Here is a 23,170-nt window from a genome sequence, read left to right as displayed (position 1 = left end):
ACTTAAAATGTACAAGTAGCTTTAATGTAGTTTTCACATGAGACACTTTAGTCATTTACACTGGATCAGGCAGCAGCTGTCAGGTTCCCTTAAATTGGTGGTTTACATTTTTACACATTTTTTCTTTTTTACTATAGAAACAGAACACTCAATAGGCTGATCACTAGTCTAATGCACCGCAATACTCACATACTGCACATCATTACACCTGTCAATGCTACACAGTTCACCATACCTAATATACTTGGAGGTCATTGTTTGGCCACACTTTTTGCCATGGCAACCACTGGCACCATGTGATTGTGGTGCAAAGGGTGCCAAAGGGGTGTTCCAGAGGGAGCACCCTGCCTCTTCCAACCAACTAGATGGTGCAGTCGCTATTGACCGCAGCATCTCGAGCGTTGAACAGGTAGGATCACTGCAAGCAGGGACCCAGGCTCTTGCTTCAGAAATGTTGTGACCGCACAGGGCATGATCACCATGACGTATTGATAAGTGCAACTGAGGGAACACCTTCCCAAATATGACGTACAGTACATCCAATATTGGGAGGGGGTTTTAATTTATGAATCGAACAAGTGATAATCAAGGTTTTCTCTTCTACAGGCTCTCTTTCTATTTGTCAGCTTTCCCTGAACTCAGCTCTGTATAAGGTGGAGACTAGCTGCTATCATGTCTCCTGCACAATTGCACACAAAAAGGAGATCCGGCTCCCTTATCTTCATCTCTCTCATAGCAGCATGAAAGATGTTTTACAGCAGTAGTGAGCAGTGCAGCTGTGAATCCAGCAATGGGGTGAGAGAGAACATTCACTAGAAGCAGCATAAATTTTAGTCTGTATGTGTCATGTTATTAAACAGACTGCTCACTGTCTATAAAGGATGTAAATACAGAGCCTGGTGTGGGCGGGGTTAGCTTTCTCAGCTCTGCTGCATTCAACAACTAGTATAGAAAAGTAGAAGACAAAAAAAGCGCAAATAGGGTCTTATCCCCAGGATTGCTTCTAATCAATTATGAGAGAACTGCTCACCTGGTGGTACACAGTAAAGGCGTGTAGTTAGTCAGCTGCTGCAGATCCACAGGTCGGCGCTGCGACCTCTTAGAGACGTAGATGAATGTGGATAAAATCCGCACTGCTGTGACAAATAATGGATCCAGATATAGTTGTAATGTGTTCGGGTGGTTTATTCAACGCGTTTCGAAGCTCACGGCTTCTTCTTCAGGAAGCTTCCACACAAAGATACCTTTGTGTTGGAAACTTCCTGAAGAAGAAGCCATGAGCTTCGAAACGCGTTGAATAAACCACCCGAACACCTTATAACTATATCTGGATCCATTATTTGTCACAGCAGCGCGGATTTTATCCACATTCATCTATTATAACGCATTCAACATCTAAGAACTCTGATTGCATTACACCTACTGCACCCAGTAAAGTGAAAAGTGATTCATCCCTGGATTCAGGGTCTCTTTACCTACATTATGCTGCTCTCAGATGAATTAGAACAAACCTGCTGGCAGATTCCCTTGAAGAGGAGAAAAACCCCAGAAATGTTAACATTTCTACTCCAGTCACAAGGCCTCAAATTTCCTGTTCTGTACAGAAGACTGCTCAGCAATATCATTGGCATGACTGACAAGATGGCTTTACTCTTCAAGATAGAAAGTGATATGAACCCCCCCCCCCAAAAAAAAAAAGAAAATTATATACTGTATTTTCTGGCGTATAAGACTACTTTTTAACCCCTGAAAATCTTCTTAAAAGTCGGGGATCGTCTTATATGCCGGGTGCCGTCTTGTATGCCAAGTGCAGACACCAATGTGTATATTTGTCTCACAGGAAAGTGTGAGTGGAGTATCCCCCATTACCTCATTGTAGCTGCAGCATGGGGTCTCTGTGCTGGGGAGAGGCGGCAGCTGCTGCTCCTCTTTGTGCCGCATAGGTGCTGTGCTGTGGGGCGGTGGCCGCCGCCGCTCCCCAGCACCCCACACTGCAACTACAATGAGGTAATGGGGGATACTCCACTCACACTTTCCTACTTTCCTGTGAGATGCCCCCTCTTCGTCATCAGGACCACTCCCCCCCAAAAGGCACAATAGTCACCGGCCCTATAAGACGACATACGGCGTATAAGAAGACCCCCGACTTTTAAGAAGATTTTATATTTTAACTGGCAAACTTGGGGGGTCGTCTTATATGCCGGAAAATACGGTATATTATATATATATATATATCCTGACTGCATATTGTCTTTAAGAAAATTCAAAGTTTTACTTCTGTGCAAGTGGGGTGAACTGGGTATAGGAGGAAAGAATGGTCCGTCTCCCTCTTTTCATGCTTTCAAGGCGTTGCAGTGAAAGAAAAGAATATGACAAGTCTTTCTATTAGTTTTGTACTAATAAGAAAGACAGTATCTTTCTGGTAACACAAGATGTCCTTGAATCACTGGAACAAAACACTTTCATTCTGAATGTTACATGTATTGAACAACATTGGCCAGTAAAAGCAATAATGCTCAGATAGCTGACCCCAATACAAGTGCAGCTGAAGAAATACTGTTACAAACTAATGACTCTGTAATTGTTAAACGTCCTTTAAAAAAAAAGTCCAACACTTTTTTTAACGATTGAAAGTAAAATGCATCCACATGAATCAATGGTTCCATTAAAAAAATAAAATAAAAATATTTCAGAGATCGCATGACTACTATTCAGGTGTTGTTATTCATTACTTGCCTGTATGTAGCATCTGCTTTCATTACAATGAATATACCGGTAATCCTTTATGTTCAAAAACCACTCGAAATAAGTGTGTTCAGGTACTAGAGCTAGGACATTTAAGCAATTTTGTTATCAGCAGCTATCCCCTTGCTAATAAAGAAAACCTCAACTTGGCAGTTATTGCAGTTGTTTCATTACATTCTACTCAATACGTAGAATGTATCTCCTATTAACACAATACACAAGCAAGAAGAAGTCTATACATCAATAATGCCTATAGCTTACATATGTATGTAGAAACCCAACATCATCTTTATTCAACAGGCCTCAAATTACCCCCCAAAACAGTGAAGCCGCAGCTTCCTCGCTACATTTATTACTTCCTTAAGGAGTGGGCTGAAGGATGGAATATCACAATGATATAGATCATTTGTCTTGGCGGCGGGTAGGTTAACAAAATACTCATAAAGGTTAGTGCTACGTAAAAGAAAAAGTAGTTTCACATGTGAAAAGAATCCAACACATCTTCTACCTTTGGCAAGAACTTTTTGGCATATAGTAATTTCAGGGCCATGTGAATGTGCCTCACTGATGGGGTGATAGGTGAGGTTTCTCCCGATGTCTAACCACTGAGATGCCACAGCCACTACCTACAGTGGTATCTAAGCGGTTAAACAGCCAGGAGATCACATTCAATGATATACACAATTTTGTGGGGAAAAAGTAAACCTAGATGTAACTTTTTTCCACTGTAATCCTGTGTGAGATGATAATAATGTGAGAACAGCTGAGAAGTGATATTTACAGAACAGAAGTATCAACCTCATGTAAACTTCCACACAATAACTTCTCTCAGCACAGAGGCGACAGGACTATAAGGGGCCCTCGGAAGGTGATTATATGTTTATTTTTTAACCTGTGACATACGTGGCTGGGCAATATACTACGTAGCTGGGCAATATACTACGTGACTGGCCAATATACTATGTGGCTAGGCAATATACTATGCGGCTCTGTGCTGTATACTACGTAACTGGGCAATATACTACGTAACTGGGCAATATACTACGTGGCTGGGCAACATGCTACGTGGCTGGGCAACATGCTACGTGGCTGGGCAATATACTACGTGGGCTGTGTAATATACTACGTGGGCTGTGCAATATACTATGTGGACATGCATATTCTAGAATATCCGATGCGTTAGAATCGGGCCACCATCTAGTCTATTCTATAATCCCTTAAAATTATTCTTCTTCAAGAAACCAAGACACACCAATATCCAAAATGGCTAAAAAAGTGAAAACTAGTTAATAGTGTAGATGTGCTAAAATCAATGGGCCATACCAGAGATGACGGGGATTCCCAAAAAATGTCCTGGGCCAGAAAATATGATGGCACAATCCACACACCAGCAACATGTTGCGTTCCCATGAGGTCGTCGGGCACGTCAAAACGCTGCATGCGGATGCATCCGCATACAACGCATGTCTCTGCGTACCCAATGTTAAAGATAGGTACGCAGGACGCATGCGCATCTATGTGGATCTGAAGGGAAGAAGTGCACAGCCCTATGCAGAGCACCCAAATGCAAGTGTGAACTTAGCCTAACATTGGGCAAAAGGTTCACAAAAAAAACGTTGTGGCAAGTATGTTTCTATGTGCTAGATTGAGAGAATAATGCTCGATATAGTGCTGGGACTGCAAGTCTGAACCATATGGACAGAGGATTGGGACTACCTTGTACTCTATGAAAATACAAACACATCAATTGAAGTCTGAGAGAAGCTATTGTGTGAGAGCTTGGAACAAGGAGACTACAGACTCTGGAGCCTCTCATGTTAGAGGTCACTGATTGTGTATTAAGTCCATTGTGAACCTCAATAGAGAGCGTAAAAACATGTAGGTGCAACAGTATGGATAAAGACATGAGAAAACAAAGAATATCAACAAGTAGTTTTAAAAACTATGTTTATCATAAGAACTTGACCTAACCGACAGGTCATTTTCTCACAATACAATTAATTAGAAATCTAGCACTGTGTGTACAACTCTAACAAAGATCAGTCACAATTGGGGCCAGCGATTGTCTACTCCTTACTAACTTACATTGGCAGGATCAGTCAGATAATAAAAGTGCCCAGCACCTTTTCGTACATTGCTAAGGAGAGTGTGCTTCCCCATAATGCCTGGCAGCTATCATATATTATGGTCTAGAGCGGTCAATCAAGTGGGCCTGGAAAAGATATGGGCAGGAAATGTGGTGGCCATGATAGGTTTTTACAGCATAGTGACAGTTGGTCAGAGCGCACAGCTTACAATTATACATAGGGACAGAAATGCCTTAAACCGAGTATGGTATACTACTGCAGTGCTCCTGACTGTAGATAATGCAAGCTGAAGTCTTAGGCCATGTTCACACTATCACTATTTGTTCAGTATTTTACATTAGTATTTGTAAGCCAAAATACTCACCAAATACTGAACGTGGCCAAAAGGAATTAGGCTATTAACGTTACTTTTCGTTTTTGTTTGCACTTTTACATGCGGTTTTATCTAGTTTTTCAAACTGCGTTTTTTGCCTCTTGTTGGCATGTCATGATTTACATAAGGCTGGTTTCTCACATCCTGATATTTCCGGTACCGGAGATGACAGTGTCCATGTGTGTAATACATGCGGCAAACGTGTGGCAACATCAGTACCACACGTACTGGAACCAGGGAAGAAGCGGTACAGTAAGCGCTGCTCCCCGGCGCCTGGTGCTGAAGACAGCTCTCATCATTCTCCACTGCTCTGCCGGCGATCAGCGTGAGCAGGGGAGAATGATGATACTTGTACTCAAGTGATCGCAATGACAGCAGGCGGTGGCTCATGGGACTATTACTCCCATCAGCCTACGACTGCTGCCGCTAATAACAGTGACAGCAAGTGTATACATTTTACCACAACTCCTTTATATGTATCAACGTAGTGACGTAACTATTCAGTGTTACTTTTTTTTTTTGTCAAGGTAGAAGGTGTTAAGAATTTAAATGAAAAAAATCTAACATTTTGCATGACAGTTTCACTAGTTCAATTTGGCAACTATTATGTTGTCGCATATGGAAGGGGTATACCTAAATCCTGACATATGCTGTTACAATTTCCTTTTTAAGAGCAAATAAGCTACTTAACCAAAAATTTGAAAATAAATTATTACACTACATCAAGAAATTTAACTGTACAGGTCTGTTTTGGCACGCTTGTTAAATTTGCCATTTGGAGACTTGTACAGTATGTAACACACCGATATTATGGGCGTCTTGCTGTTGCATGAGAATTTTTGGCCATCATGTGTTATGCTATTTAGCATTTTGTAGGTGATTCTTTTTCCAGGGTTGGATAAGTTACACTTCATTGTATACGTTATACTTGTGTCCAAAATGTATGGTAAAATAAATGGTTGAATGGTAGTGGTAATAAAGTAGTGTAAGGCCACGTTCACACGTTGAGTATTTGATGAGTTTTTCATTTCAGTATTTGTAAGCCACAACCAGGAGTGGGGGAAAAAAAAAAAAAAATACATGTGGTGATGTGTTTCTATTATACTTTTCATGACGGTTTCGCTCCTGGTTATGGCTTACAAATAAAGGACGTAAAACACTTCCCAAATACTCACCGTGTGCACGTGGCTTAGGGGGAAAATTAACAAAACCCAGGAGAAAATTGTGAGGTGCAAGCAACAGCAGTACCACCACTGCTAGCATCAGCTGGTCTAGCAACAGCATTACCAAACTAAAGCCTCCTTTGGCCCCCTAGGACGAAGAATAGGGGCGTAATGGAATGTATAAGTGATCACTCATCTCATTTAGAACTGGATGAAGCCTCCTCTGACAGCAACAGTTAGTTTGAGATAATGTTCTGTAAAGTCAAACTAGGTGTAGGTTTGCTGACTTCAAAGCTGGGGTAAGTTTTCTTCTATCAAGTCAGGTATTTTCTCAACAGCTTATCTTAACCCCTTTACCCCCAAGGGTGGTTTGCACGTTATTGACCGGGCCAATTTTTACAATTCCGACCACTGTCCCTTTATGAGGTTATAACTCTGGAACGCTTCAATGGTTCCTGATGATTCTGACATTGTTTTCTCGTGACATATTGTACTTCATGATAGTGGTAAAATTTCTTTGATATTACCTGCATTTATTTGTGAAAAAAATGGAAATTTGGCGAAAATGTTGAAAATTTTGCAATTTTCCAACTTTGAATTTTTATACAATTAAATCACAGAGATAAGTCACATAAAGTACTTAATAAGTAACATTTCCCACATGTCTACTTTACATCAGCACAATTTTGGAACCAAAATTTTGTTAGGGAGTTATAAGGGTTAAAAGTTGACCAGCAATTTCTCATTTTAACAAAACATTTTTTTTTTTTTTTTTTTAAAGGGACCACATCTCATTTGAAGTCACTTTGAGGGGTCTATATGATAGAAAATAACCAAGTGTGACACCATTCTAAAAACTGCACCCCTCAAGGTGCTCAAAACCACATTCAAGAAGTTTATTAACCCTTCAGATGTTTCACAGGAATTTTTGGAATGTTTAAATAAAAATGAACATTTAACTTTTCTACACAAAAAATTTACTTCAGATCCAATTTGTTTTATTTTACCAAGGGTAACAGGAGAAAATGGACCCCAAAAGTTGTTGTACAATTTGTACTGAGTACGCCGATACCCCATATGTGGGGGTAAACCACTGTTTGGGCGCATGGCAGAGCTTGGAAGGGAAGGAGCGCCATTTGACTTTTCAATGCAAAATTGACTGGAATTGAGATGGGACGCCATGTTGCGTTTGGAGAGCCCCTGATGTGCCTAAACATTGAAACCCCCCACAAGTGACACCATTTTTGAAAGTAGACCCCCTAAGGAACTCATCTAGACGTGTTGTGAGAGCTTTGAACCCCCAAGTGTTTCACTACAGTTTATAACGCAGAGCCGTGAAAATAAAAATTATTTTTTTTCCCCCACAAAAATTATTTTTTAGCCCCCAGTTTTGTATTTTTCTAAGGGAAACAGTGTAAATTGAACACCAAAAGTTGTTTTCCAATTTGTCCTGAGTACGATGATACCCAATATGTGGGGGGAACCACCGTTTGGGCACATGGCAGAGCTCGGAAGGGAAGGAGCGCCATTTGGAATGCAGACTTAGATGGATTGGTCTGCAGGCGTCACGTTGCATTTGCAGAGCCCCTGATATAACTAAACAGTAGAAACCCCTCACAAGTGACCCCACATTGGAAACTAGACCCCCGTAGGAACTTATCTAGATGTGCTGTGAGAACTTTGAACCCCCAACTGTTTCACTAGTTTATAACGCAGAGCCGTGAAAATAAAAAAAAATTATATATATTTTTAACACAAAAATTATTTTTTAGCCCCCAGTTTTGTATTTTCCCAAGGATAACAGGAGAATTTGGACCCCAAAAGTTGTTGTCCAATGTGTCCCGAGTACGCTGATACCCCATATGTTGGGGTAAACCCCTATTTGTGGGCACGGGAGAGCTCAGAAGGGAAGGAGCACTGGTTTACTTTTTCAATGCAGAATTGGCTGGAATTGAAATCGGACGCAATGTCGCATTTGGAGAGCCCCTGATGTGCCTAAACAGTGGAAACCCCCAATTCTAACTGAAACCCTAATCCAAACACACCCCTAACCCTAATCCCAACCCTATTCCCAATCGTAAATGTAATCCAAACCCCAACCCTAACTTTAGCCCCAACCCTAATTTTAGCCCCAACCCTAACCCTAACTGTAGCCCTAACCCTAGCTCAAACCGTAACCCTAACCCTAGCTCAAACCGTAACCCTACCCCTAGCCCTAACCGTAACCCTAACGGGAAAATGGAAATAAATACATTTTTTTTTTTTTTTTTTTTTCGTAACTAAGGGGGTGATGAAGGGGGGTTTGATTTACTATTTATAGCGTGTTTTCTAGCGGATTTTTGATTGGCAGCCGTCACACACTAAAAGACGCTTTTTATTGCAAAAAATGTTTTTTGCGTTACCACATTTTGAGAGCTATAATTTTTCCATATTTTGGTCAACAGCGTCATGTGAGGTCTTGTTTTTTGTGGGACGAGTTGACGTTTTTATTGGTAACATTTTCGGGCATGTGACATTTTTTGATCGCTTTTTATTCCGATTTTTGTGAGGCAGAATGACCAAAAACCAGCTATTCATGAATTTCTTTTTGGGGGGACGTTTATACCGTTCCGCGTTTGGTAAAATGGATAATCGGTATTAGTCTTACCGGTAATTATGTTTCCAGGAGTCCATACTGACAGCACCATGGAGGACGTCTCCCCTCCTCCTTGCTGGGACAGGAAACACACGAGAGTTTAAATATCCGGTACCACCCCTCACTCCTCAGTGTTGTAACAAGGACCAACTCATGGAATGATGCAAATAAAACTTTTAATGAATAAACCATATAACAAATAGTATATAGGCACATAAACTGATTAAACCAAAGACAGAATGGGGGGGGGAAGTACCGGTGCTGTCAGTATGGACTCCTGGAAACATAATTACCGGTAAGACTAATACCGATTTTCCAGGACGTCCCTCCTGACAGCACCATGGAGAGTACCAAAGACCCTCCTTAGGGTGGGATTACTGCTTGGAGGACTTTCCTCCCGAAAGCCGTGTGCTGACTGGACATAACATCGAGTTTATAATGTCTACAGAATGTGTCAGCCCTGGCCCATGTAGCCGCTTTACAGATTTGTTCTACTGAGGCTCCTGCGTGCTCTGCCCAGGAGGCAGATACTCCCCGTGTAGAATGGGCTTTAAGACCTACCGGAGGTGACATGCCTTCTGACTGATAGGCTTCTGAGATCACATCCGTGATCCAACGTGCAATTGAGGCTTTAGACGCCTTCTTACCCTTGTTTTTACCCCCAAATAGAATAAAAAGATTTGGGTCTATACGCCAAGAGTTTGTAGCTTTAAGATAGTCCAGGACTCCCTGTCTGACATCCAGGGAGTGAAGGACTCTCTCTTTCTCGTTAGAAGGGTTATTACAAAAGGACGGAAGTATTATTGCCTGGTTCCTATTTTTGATAGAGGCTACCTTTGGGATAAATGAGGGATCTAATTTTAAGATTAGACTATCATCCCTGATCTGGAGATAGGGATCCCTTGTACATAAGGCCTGAATTTCTCCAACCCTCCTGGCCGTAGTGACAGCTACAAGGAAAGCCGTTTTCCGGGTGCGGATAGAAATGGGCATGTCATCCCCCATAGCGTAAGCGCCTTTACACAGGGCCCTAAGGACTAAGTTAAGATCCCATGATGGTAATAGCTGCCTAATGGTAGGACGCATTCGTTGAGTGGCCCGAATGAACCTTATTATCCATGGGTGAGATGCCAACGGGTAGTCCAGAAATGAGCTTAGTGCCGAAATCTGGACTTTTAATGTGCTGGGACGGAGACCCAGGTTGAATCCCTTTTGAAGGAAGTCCAGAATACGGGGAATGTCCGGAGATCCTGATACAACGTCGGATCTGCCACCTTCTAGACAAAAACGTTTCCAGATTTTCTGGTAGATCGCTGAAGTAACAGGTTTTCTACTACTCTGGATAGTAGTTATGACCTGATCAGATAGTCCCTTTGATTTCAGGATGTCCCTTTCAGGATCCAGGCTGAAAGACGAAGTCTGCTGGGGTCTGGATGGTATACTGGACCCTGGTGGATGACTCTCCCCTTGATCGGCAGCTCGACGGGATGGTCGACTGCTAAGCTCCCCAGTATGGGAAACCAGCTTCTTCTTGTCCAGAACGGGACAATCAGGATGACCTTTGCTTGATCCTCCTTGATCTTCCGTAGGACCGCTGGAATTAATGCCAGGGGAGGGAACGCGTATGAGAGAGGCTGGTTCCACTGCTGGCTCAGTGCATCTATCCCTTCTGGGAGATCCGCGGGGTTCAGAGAAAAGAATCTTGGGGTCTTCGCGTTTCTTCTGTTTGCGAATAAATCGATATCGGGGGTTCCCCATCTGTGACATAATGTCTGGAAGATACTCTGTTCCAATTCCCACTCTGTTGGGTGCAGATCCCTTCTGCTTAGATAATCTGCTACTATATTTTGAGAGCCTTCTAGGTGGATAGCCGTTATTGATAATACTGTTTCTTCTGCCCATTTGAAGATAGTCTCTGCCAGATCCTGCAGTGGCTGATATCTTGGGCCTCCTTGATGGTTCAGAAATGCGACCGTTGTTATATTGTCGGAGAAGATTCTTACGTGATGATCTGAGAGTGTAAGCTGATTGTGTCTTAGTGCTTGCCAGACGGCATATAGCTCTTTGAAATTGGAAGATCTGCTTCTGATGCTTGCTGGCCACCTGCCTTGCAGGATTCTGCCCTGTAGATGTGCTCCCCATCCCCAAGCGCTGGCGTCCGTGGTAACAACCACGTAGGGGGAGGTAATCCATAGGACACCCACCTTTAGATTTTTGGTATGTGTCCACCAGTGAAGAGACTTCCGTGTTAAGATTGACACCTTTAGCGGAGCCTCTAAGGAAGACTGCCGACGATCCCATACTGACAAGATCTGCCTCTGCAGGTGTCTGGAGTGGCTTTGTGCCCACCTGACGCATGGTATACAAGCTGTCATTAGCCCGAGAACTTTCATCGCCATTCTTATGGTGACTCGATGTTCCAATAGGTACTTGACCTGCGTCTGGATCGTCTCTCGTCTGACATCTGGCAAAAAGGACGTTCTTAATTTGGAATCCAGACATACACCTAGGAAAGTTTTCCTCCGTTCTGGTAGTAAATCGGACTTCTGCCAATTTAGTACCCATCCCAGATGTTCCATTACTGCAATTGTTCGAGTTCTGTGAGCCACCAAACGATCTACTGAATCTGCCACGAGAAGGAAGTCGTCCAGATACGGAATTATTATAATGCCTTGACTTCGCAGGAAGGCCACCATTTCTGATACAAGCTTTGTAAAAATGCGAGGAGCTGAAGCCAGTCCGAACGGGAGGCCCTGGAACTGATAATGGAAGGTCCCTGATGGTAGTGCTACTGCAAACCTCAGCAGCTTCTGAGATGAAGGATGTACTGGAACCTGGTAGTAGGCCTTCTTTAGGTCGATAGTACACATGACCGCATTCTGGTTTATGAGCTGAACTGCTGATCGAATGGATTCCATTCGAAACCGTTTGTATCTCACCCAGGCATTCAAAGGCTTTAGATTTATTATGGTGCGAGTGTCGCCCGACGGCCTTGTGATAGTAAATAGGGAGGAGTAGTGCCCTCTTCCTATCTCTGACTGGGGAACCGGGATTATTACCTCTGTCCTGAGCATGACCTGTAAGTCTTTTAGTATGGCCGACTCTGCTGTGACTATAGTAGGAGCAATGTATCTTTCTGGGGGAGGTGAGTAAAGCTCTATGCTGTATCCGTCTGATACAGTCCTGCGAACCCACTGGCTCTGAGTAATCTGAGCCCAGTTTTCTGCAAACCCCCGCAGTCTTCCCCCAATGTTGGTGGCGTCATTGTGGCTTATTTCTAGTGGATGGACTAAAGAAAAAGCCTTTGTTTCTGCTACTCTGTCCACGGGAGCCTCTGTAGGATCCTCTGCTGGACCGACCTTGACCTCTTGTATCGAACTGCCTCTTGGAGAAAAAGTTTCTCCGAAAGGGCTGAGGTCTTTTGGGTTTATCCTCCGGAAACCCTTTCTTTTTGTCAGATGCTGACTCAAGGATAGAGTCTAGAGCTGGTCCAAACACCCTCTGTCCCGAAAATGGAATAGAGCAGAGTTTGGACTTGGATACATTGTCACCAGACCAGGATCTCAACCATACTGCCCTCCGAGCTGCATTAGACAGAGAGCTGTTACGAGCTGAAAATCTGACTGACTCTGCAGTCATGTCTGAAAGGAATGCCATAGCGGACTTCATGATAGGAAGGGAATGCAAAATATCAGATCTAGGGGTCTTATCAGCTAATTGCTCTTCCAACTGCCCCATCCACAAATACATAGACCTGGCCACCGAGGTGGCTGCTATATTTGTTCGAATCAGGGCCGCAGATGCCTCCCAGGCCCTTTTCAGGAGAATGTCCGCCTTCCTGTCCATAGGATCACGAAGACTGGAGGAGTCTTCAAATGGTATAGCCGTTTTCTTGGTGACTTTAGCCACGGGAACGTCAATTTTAGGGACCTCCTCCCATAATTTAGCTTCCTCAAGATTGAATGGCAAACGGCCTTTAAAGTCACGTGAGAGAACCAAACGACGCTCGGCCTCTTTCCACTCTTCCAGGATCATAGCTTTAATATGTTCACTTATAGGAAACACAGTCTGATTCCGAGCTACTAGTCCCCCGAACATTAAATCCTGCCTGGACTGTGGTTTGGAGGTGTCTTCAATCTGCATCGTGTTTCGTACTGCCAGTACAAGTTCATTCGTTTCTTCAGACTGGAAGAGATACTTCCTGTTCTGATCATGGCTTCCTGCAGGAATTTCTCCCTCCTCTTCTGATGGGGAATCCCTGAGTTCAGAACCTTCATCAGAAGAACACTCTGGCTCCCCCTGGGGTTCTTCCCGTCTAGCACGCTTGCGACCCATTATAGGACTGGACGGGCGAGACTGTGCGAGGCTGGATATAGAAGCCTGAACCTCCTCCCGAATTAGGGACCTCATCTCGGATAGCAGAGACGACTGCTCGTCCTTCATGACCTTAGAAGTACAGGCTGTACATAGGGTCTTGCCATGGGAATCTGGGAGCTTTACGTGGCATACTGGACATCTTATGCTCTTAGCCGTGGCCTTCCCAGATTTTTTAGCCGTAGCAGGGGGAGCAGCGGGGTTTCCCTTATCCTATACAACATAAGATAGGGAGTAATAGGCTAGATGGTGTGCGGTATTTTATGATGTAGGGGTATACTGCCATAGGCAGACTTACCCCTTCCTCTTCCACTCGGTCTTCCATATTCCGGTTCTGAGGTATACCGTGCACCGCCGTCCGAAGCTGAACGCTACCCACAGCGACCGCTTCAGTACAGCGTTCTCCACCGTGGAGCGTTTGAATTCCCCGCTCCTAGAACGCCACCGGAAGTGACGTTTTTCGCCGGCTCTGACGAAACCGGAAGTGACGCGGCTCTTTAGCTCAGGAAGTGCCGGCCAGCTGTAACGACTCCCGCACCACGCCTGAAGCCTGGGGACCTGCTGGGATCGCTGCCGCGTCGAGAACCGAGAGCCCCCCACCGGGAGGAGCGGTTCAATCCCGGAGCTTAGTCCCGCTCCGGGCCTTTGGGGTAGAGGGACTCCCGACTGGGGAGTTTCGACCCTGAGCCACTGACAGGGGGAAGGATCTGGATAACCGCACGATCCCCCTGAGCTCGGTAAGCATGCTGCTCCTCTTCGTGTGTCCCTCCGTGCAGGGACAGGAAAAACACTGAGGAGTGAGGGGTGGTACCGGATATTTAAACTCTCGTGTGTTTCCTGTCCCAGCAAGGAGGAGGGGAGACGTCCTCCATGGTGCTGTCAGGAGGGACGTCCTGGAAAAAGCAGTTTTATTTTTCGGGTCAGTACGATTACAGCGATACCTCATTTATATCTTTTTTTATGTTTTGGCGCTTTTATACGATAAAAACTATTTTATAGAAAAAATTATTATTTTTGCATCGCTTTATTCTGAGGACTATAACTTTTTTATTTTTTCGCTGATGATGCTGTATGGCGACTCGTTTTTTGCGGGACAAGATGACGTTTTCAGCGGTACCATGGTTATTTATTTCCGTTTTTTTGATCGCATGTTATTCCACTTTTTGTTCGGCGGTATGATAATAAAGCGTTGTTTTTTGCCTCTTTTTTTTTTACCGTGGTCACTGAAGGGGTTAACTAGTGGGACAGTCTTATAGGTCGGGTCATTACGGACGCGGCGATACTAAATATGTGTACTTTTGCTTTTATTATTTATTTAGCTAAAGGAATGTATTTATTAGAACAATTTTTTATTATTTAGGATTTTTTTTTTTTTTTTTTTTTTTTTTTTTACACGTGATTTTTTTTTTTTTACATTTCTACTTCGCCCCGGGGGGGGGGTTGGCATCACAGTAAAGTGACGGATCGCCGATCTGACACTTTGCTGTGCACTGTGTCAGATCGGCGATCTGACGTGCACAACAGGGAGGCTTCCCGGCGCCTGCTCTGAGCAGGCGCTGTGACGTCACCTCCCTGCAGGACCCGGATGCAGCCCCGCGGCCATTTTGGATCCGGGGACCGCAGGGAGGAGACGCTCGGTACAAGGTGAGCACATTGCCTTGTACCGATCTTCTCAGGGAAGCACGCAGGGAGCCCCCTCCCTGCGCGATGCTTCCCTGTACCGCCGGTACACTGCGATCATGTTTGATCGCAGTGTGCCGGGGTTAATGTGCCGGGGGCGGTCCGTGACCTCTCCTGGCACATACTGCCGGATGTCAGCTGCGATAGTCAGCTGACACCCGGCCACGCTCCCCCCGTGAGCGCGGCTGATCGCGCTGGACGTACTATTGCGTCCTTGGGAATTAGGGCCCACCCCACATGGACGGAATAGTACGTCCAATGGCAGAAAGGGGGTTAATGCCATTACTCTAGGCTGGATAGAGTGTCGCATGAATGATCTACAGTATTGGCAGAGTGCGAAATCGCCTTCAAGTGGGGAGGGGTGGAAGATGACCTAGGTGACGGGCAACAGGTTATTTGTTTAGGCTATTCAGTTACACATGAGAGTGTGGTGAGAGGTGTATGTTGCTCTATATAATGAAATGTATTCCAAAACTCTTTATACCAGGAGTTATCAGAAATTTTTCTTAATTTTTTCTTTTTTTTTTTTTCTTTCAGATCATGTCTGTCTCTGACATTTCTCATCACAGGTGCCTAAACAGCCCTGATTCCTTTTGTTACGAGTGCATCTCACAAAATTAGAATATCATCAAAAAGTTAATTTATTTCAGTTTTTCAATACAAAAAGTGAAACTCACGTTATATAGAGTCATTACAAACCGAGTGATCTATTCAAGTGTTTATTTCTGTTAATGTTGATGATTATGACTTACAGCTAATGAAAACCCAAAAGTGATTACCTCAGTATATTAGAATATGTTATAACACCAGCTTAAGAAAATTATTTTAAAATCCGAAATGTTGGGCTACTGAAATGTATGTTCCGTAAATGACCTCAGTACTTGGTCGTGGCTCCTTTTGCATCAATTACTGCATCAATGCGGCGTGGCATGGAGGTGATCAGCCTGTGGCACTGCTGAGGTGTTATGGAAGCCCAGGTTGCTTTGATAGCAGCCTTCACAATGTTGGGTCTGGTGTCTCTCATCTTCCTCTTGACAATACCCCATAGGTTCTCTTTGGGGTTAAGGTCAGGCGAGTTTGCTGGCCAATCAAGCACAGTGATACTGTTGTTTTCAAACCAGGTATTAGTACTTTTTGCAGTGTGGACAGGTGCCTAGTCCTGCTGGAGAATGAAATTTCCATCTCCAAAAAGCTTGTTGGGAGAGGGAAGCATAAAGTGCTCTTAAATTTCCTGGTAGATGGCTGCGCTGACTTTGATCTTGATAAAACACAGTGGACCTACACCAGCAGATGACATAACTCCCCAAACCATCACTGATTGTGGAAACATCACACTGGACCTCAAGCAGCTTGGATTGTATGCCTCTCCACTCTTCCTCCAGACTCTAGGACCTTGATTTTCAAGGTCTAGTGTGTTTACTTTATCTAATATTTAAATCTGTTTGGTGATCTGAAACATTAAAGTGTGAGAAACATGCAAAAGAATAGGAAATCGGAAGGGGGCAAACATTTTTTCCGCACAACTATACAGTGGGTACGGAAAGTATTCAGACCCCTTTAAATTTTTCACTCTGTTTCATTGCAGTCTTTTGGTAAATTCAAAAAAGTTCATTTGTTTTCTCATTAATGTACACTCTGCACCCCATCTTGACTGAAAGAAAAATAAAAAAAAGAAATGTAGAAATGTTTGCAAATTTAATAAAAAAAGAAAAACTGAAATATCACACGGTCATAAGTATTCAGACCATTTGCTCAGACACGCATGTTTAAGTCACATGCTGTCCATTTCCTTGTGATCCTCCTTGAGATGGTTCTACTCCTTCATTGGAGTCCAGCAGTGTTTAATTAAACTGATAGGACTTGATTTGGAAAGCCACCCGCCTGTCTATACAAGACCTCACAGTGCATGTCAGACCAAATGAGAATCATGAGGTCAAAGGAACTGGCCAAGGAGCTCAGAGACAGAATTGTGGCAAGGCACACATCTGGCCAAAGTTACCAAAAAAATTCTGCAGTACTCAATGTTCCTAAGAGCACAGTGGCCTCCATAATCCTTAAATGGAAGAAGTTTGGGACCACCAGAAGCCTTCCTAGACCTGCCTGTCCAGGCAAACTGAGCAATCGTGGGAGAAGAGCCTTGGTGAGAGAAGTAAACAAGAACCCCAAGATCACTGTGGCTGAGCTCCAGAGATGCCGTAGGGAGATGGGAGAAAGTTCCACGAAGTCAACTATAGCTGCAGACCTTCACCAGTCGGGCCTTTATGGCAGAGTGGCCCGACGGAAGCCTCTCCTCAGTGTAAGACATATGAAAGCCCGAGTAGTTTGTTTAAAAAAAAAAAAAAAAAAACATGAAGGACTCCCAGACTATGAGAAATAAGATTCTCTGGTCTGATGAGATGAAGATAGACCTTTTTGGTGATAATTCTAAGCGGTATGTGTGGAGAAAAACAGGCACTGCTCATCTCCGGCCCAATACAATCCCAACAGTGAAACATGGTTGTGGCAGCATCATGCTATTGGGGTTTTTTCAGCTGCAGGGACAAGAGGACTGGTTGTCATTGAAGAAAACATGAATGCGGCCAAGTACAGAGATATCCTCGATGAAAACCTCTTCCAGAGTGCTCTGGACCTCAGACTTGGCCAAAGGTTCACCTTCCAACAAGACAGTGACCCTAAGCACACAGCTAAACTAACAAAGGAGTCACTTCAGAACAACTCTGTGACCATTCTTGACCGGTCCAGCCAGAGCCCTGACCTAAACCCAATTGAGCATCTCTGGAGAGACCTGAAACTGGCAGTCCACCAACGTTCACCATCCAACCTGACGGAACTGGAGGGGATCTGCAAGGAAGAATGGCAGAGGATCCCCAGTTGTGAAAAACTTGTTGCATCATTCCCAAGATGACTCATGGCTGTACTAGCTCAAAAGGGAGCTTCTACTCAATACTGAGCAAAGGGTCTGAATACTTATGACCATGTGATATTTCAGTTTTTCTTTTTTAATAAATTTGCACAAAGAGAAGAGAACTGTCCGAGTATATTAGAACCAAAATTATTGAACATTATCCCCAATCTCAAGGTTATAAGTCGATCTTCAGAGGTCATGATGCTCCTTTGTTCAAGGTGCACAGCATAATCAAGAACTTTAAAACCCATGGCATTACAGCTAATCTCCCTGGACATGGACGGCAGAGAAAAATTGACTATCCGTCGTCATTTGAATTAAATGAAACTATGGCAAGAGACCCAGGAGAACCCCACTGCAGACAGAGACAAAAAAGCTAGAATGCAGTTTGCCAAAATGTATGCAAGCTAAAATCCTGCTGGGAAAGCATTTTGTGGACAGATGAGATCAACGTAGAACTTTTTAATAAAGAAAATCATTCTACTGTTTACCAAAAAACAGAATTAGGCCTACAAAGAAAAGAACACAATGCCTACAGGAAAATATGTTGGAGGTTCAAAGATGTTTTGGGGATACTTTGCTGCCTCTGGGTGCCTTGACTGTGTGCTGGGCAGCACGAAATCTGAAGATTACCAAAGGATTTTGGCTCGCAATGTAGTGCCCAATGTCAGAAAGCTGGGTTTGTGTCCTAGGTCATGGGTCTTCCAGCAGAACAATGACAGTGTGTGTACTGTATGTGTCTAATATGTGAGCAGTGTGTGCGCACTATACGAGTCTAATATGTGAGCAATGTGTATAGCACATAGGCTTACATTGCATTTTTGAGCTCCATTCATTTATTCTCCACAAGCACAGCACAGGAACCCAAAAAAATTTGTCTGAATGTATCCAAAGGATATTTTCACATGTCTTTTCCAGGCAGATTCCACCCAAAATACAACTGAAAAGCACCCACATTTAAAAACTGCACTAAATATAAGTAGCTGAACAGTGATTTGGCTTTTTTCCTATTAATTTCTTGGCAAAAATTCTGTCTACATTCACAAAAATCTAAAACAAAACGACAAATGGCGGTGATCAGATCCATTACATGGACAATACCTTCTCATGGATTGCTCTTCTATTCGATGGCTGCACCAGGACCTTGTAGCCCAGGTTTGTGAGCTCCTTCACATGCTTTGGAGCAAGCGGTGCTCTCCTCTCCCAGGCATTGATGTCTTCCCTTCTTATCGCGAGTACAGCTTTATGGTGACGACGCACCAACTGGTCATAGAAAGCGTTATACCTCCGACACTTCACAACTTGCCACATGTTGAGTCCTTGGAAATGTAAGACAAAGTTTACAATATTAAAGGAAAGCATCCAAGACAATATTTAGAAATAGGAGCAACAAAAATCAATGAGAAACAAAAGTGTGATCTTCAGAATTCACAATTTCCATTCTGTCTGCGCAAAGTAGAGAAAGATTTGCTTTATTGTTAAACTTTTGCATTGTGTAATGAATGGGGGAAAAGCTCCAAGACCCCACTGCAGCCACTACACACTGATCACGTCCAGCTGTCGCCACCCAGGGAACAGGACACTGCAGCCTTGGAGCGCTGGGGTTCTGGGTTCAAATCCCACCAAGGACAACATTTGCAAGGAGTTTGTATGTTCTCCCGGGTTCTCCAGTTTCCTCCCACATTCCAAAGACATACTGATAGGGATTCTAGATTGTGAGCCCCTTCGGGGACAGTGATGATAATGTGTGCAAACTGTAAAGCGCTGCGGAATATGCTAGCACTATATAAAAATAAAATCTACTATATAATTGTCTAAGGGTCACTTCCGTCTTTCTGTCTGTCTGTCTCGGAAATCCCAAGTCGCTGATTTGCCGCGACCAATCAGCGACGGGCATAGTCCGGCGGCAAAATGGCCGCTCCTTACTCCATGCAGTCAGTGCCCGCTCCATACTCCCCTCCAGTCAGCGCTCACACAGGGTTAATGGCAGCGTTAACGGACCCCGTTATGCCGCGGGTAACGCTGCTATTAACTCTGTGTGACCAACTTTTTACTATTGATGCTGCCTATGCAGCATCAATAGTAAAAAGATCTAATGTTAAAAATAATTAAAAAAATAAAAAATAGTTATATACTCACCGTCCGTCGGCCCCTCGGATCCAGAACAGGCCTGTGACGCTCCGGTGACTGCTCCATGCATTGCACTCTTGGGACCGGAGCGCGCGAGGAGCATCGGTAAACGCTTCGCCTGGATCCGGGGCCAACGGAAGGTGAATATATAACTATTTTTTATTTTAATTCTTTTTTTTTTTTTTTATGATGCCCACATTGCAATGTACTACGTGGGCTGTGCGATGTACTACGTGGGCTGGGCAACACGCTACGTGGGCTGGGCAACACGCTACGTGGGCTGGGCAACACGCTACGTGGGCTGGGCAACACGCTACGTGGGCTGGGCAACACGCTACGTGGGCTGGGCAACACGCTACGTGGGCTGGGCAACACGCTACGTGGGCTGGGCAACACGCTACGTGGGCTGTGCTATACGCTACGTGGGCTGTGCTATACGCTACGTGGGCTGTGCTATACGCTACATGGGCTGTGCAATATACTACGTGGCTGTGCAATCTACTACGTGGCCAGCCGCGAACAATCAGCGACAGGCGCAGTCCCGCGAATTGGCACGGGATTTGAACCACGCTTCGCTAATTGGTCGCGGACGGCCGAATCCTGTGTATTCAATGTATTATTCTAAAATCTTCATAAATAAACTACATACATATTCTAGAATACCCGATGCGTTAGAATCGGGCTACCATCTAGTTATTATTATAAAGGACAACCTCTCTAACTGCTTCCGGATGACCCAACACCTTAAGCATTTGTTGAGTCTTTTTCTATGTAAACTTGACACAAAACCTGAAAAGTTTCTTGATGCCAGAAAAGTGGATGAGAATCTTGAAGTCTCCTGCATTCGTTGCTTATTTGTGGCTTACAGATTTATATCTGCAGCATGTCAATTCTTTCAACATTTTTGCTGCAGATGTCACTCTTACTAATGAATGGGGAAAAGCTGCACCAAAAACACAGGTAAAAAACACAAAAACGCACCAATTTTATGCAGAGGAGATGCAGACATTTCTGCACCAAATACTTCACATGTGCACATACCCTAAAACTTTGAGCCAGTCTTCATATAAGGGGTTAAATGAGCGTACACTTTCTCATGTGGGAGAATTGGGCTGATTAAGCGGATGACACTTGGCTCGACCTCTGTCAGAGATTGTCTCATGTGGGAGAATTGGATCAACCTCAGCACAGGTGTGGAGAAGACGCAGAACTTAAGCTCTCCATTGTCTGTGTCCGCGGATGTCAGACTGCACTTGGATGACAAAGTATACGGAAAAGTCCACAGGGGTCTTTTATGACTGTGAGTGACTGATATATTGTGCATGAATATTGCTATACAAAAGGAACACAATTGTATCTGTCTTCCTTCATGGCTGCAAGAAAAAAAAAAAAAAGGCTCATATTTCCTTTTTTCGCACTTTACAAGTATCAGTGGCATAGGGGGTAACTTCCCGCTTGCTGAGGGTTTGACCCGAGACCCCCAAGATCCCAAGAGTGGAGCAGTGGTCAATGGTGAGTGCTGAAGAGCAGGCGAGCGCAGCGATCAGCCATCACCGGCGGTCCCATCACAGTAAGCTCTGGGGGAGATTCTCCTGCAGATCAGGGTCCGGCCCATAGTCCTGGTCAGCTCATTCACACATAGAGATGTGGATTTCTCTGGAATAAGACACCAGCTCACACATATCATTATATTCACCTCTCTATGACCACATGCCCATGTAGACGGGTTAGGAGGGCTGACCCCGGAGCAGTAGTGCCCATGGCCGCCCACCGCCCCACACAGGGCTCTTCAGAGGTTCTCAGGATCAGTGGGGGTCCCAGTGGGCGCGCCCCTAACAACTGGGAAGTGCTCCCATAGTCCTACACTTCAGGACACCCCTTTAAACCTGCATGTGATGAAAGGGTTAATGGGCCAAGCAGCTGAACGTGTGGCATTGTCTCCCCCGGGGTCCATCAGGACGGTGAGAGGAGCAGTGACCGTGAGTGACGAGGCTGCCCTCCTTACAGCCGGCGTGGCCACCGCACTAGTGAGGGCAGGCTCGCTCCACACCGCGGCCGGAGCAGCAGCGTGCCCCCATAGCAGGCCTGCCAGCCGGGAACGACCTAATAAGCGACGAGGGGACGAGGTCACCTACCTGTCCGCACCAGGGTGGCAGTGTGACGCAATGTGCGGCCTGTACCACCTGCAGGACACCCCCGGGAGAGACGGCTTCAGGAGCCCAGAGGTGAGAGACACAACTTTAGGGATTCAAGAACGTCAACTCCGTTTCCACCAATCGCTGCTCGCATAGAAGACACAGCCTTCCCTCTGAGCCAATGGGAAGCAGGGAAATAAGCGCATCCCTGTTGTGAAGGCCGTCATTGAGGGTAACGAGATCTGTGATATGATGACCTAAAATGCACTGTGACTCCGCCCACCGCTCCAGTCTGGGGCCTGTGATAGGCTGGAGGCGGCTCAGGCTGTAGTGGCAGCTGCTGGCCATAGAAACACATGGAGCCTCAGCCGCCCTATAGAGAGGCAACTGTGGTAAAAGCCCCCACCTGTCACCATCCTGCAGGCAGCTGTACAGCCCGGGCCACACACTATACAGTGATCGTTAGATAGGATGCACACGTGTACTGCGCATGCGGCTACAAGTGGGTATGCTACCTGGTCACACACAGCCCAAGGAGCGCCACAAGGCTATGGCTGCACCGGAGTCAGTCATGTGACAAGACCTGGCCTACCGCCTAATGCGGCATTGTGTCTAGTGTTGTGAAGTATGTGACAACGCGACTGTGGCCGCACTGTCACCAGAAATCCAACCCGGCTGCAGTCCTGGCTGCAGGTAGCTTTCCTATCATGGACAACAAAGTAGGTTGCCCACGACTGCTAACTACTTGCCACCTGTGTCACGTGGTGCGGGGCCGAGGGCGAGGCTCTCTTATGCCTCATCACGTTAAATGAAGGTGGGGTCCTAGCTGGGGATGTGGACTTGTGCTGTTGAGTCGCCCACCAGGACAGTGGGGTACTCGGTACCAGGTCCGGTCGCTCTTAAAGGGGATGTCACAGTGGCTGCGACCCGGTCCGTGGCCCTG

The 23,170-nt window shown here is 44.9% G+C and overlaps 1 protein-coding gene across 3 annotated transcripts in view; it reads right to left on the bottom strand.

Moving 5' to 3' along the window:
* Positions 1-22,658, bottom strand: part of AASS (aminoadipate-semialdehyde synthase) — a 64,828-nt gene extending 42,170 nt beyond the window's left edge. Inside the window, exons 1-2 of one of the 3 annotated variants that reach the window (XM_077264962.1) lie at positions 22,634-22,658; positions 19,064-19,281 (exon numbers count right to left, since the gene is read on the bottom strand). In XM_077264962.1, the coding sequence (XP_077121077.1) occupies positions 19,064-19,281; positions 22,634-22,643 (228 nt within the window). In that variant the 5' untranslated portion in view covers positions 22,644-22,658. Of the gene's footprint in view, positions 1-19,063; positions 19,282-22,227; positions 22,462-22,633 lie in introns of those variants that run through there. The other 2 variants (XM_077264963.1, XM_077264964.1) reach the window with 2 other exon arrangements.
* Positions 22,659-23,170: the final 512 nt, after the last annotated feature.

This window comes from Ranitomeya variabilis, chromosome 5 (genome assembly GCF_051348905.1).
Source record: "Ranitomeya variabilis isolate aRanVar5 chromosome 5, aRanVar5.hap1, whole genome shotgun sequence".
Classification (NCBI taxonomy): domain Eukaryota; kingdom Metazoa; phylum Chordata; class Amphibia; order Anura; family Dendrobatidae; genus Ranitomeya; species Ranitomeya variabilis.
The sequence above is the reverse complement of the archived record's forward strand: the minus strand, read 5'-3'. Positions and strand labels throughout refer to the sequence as shown.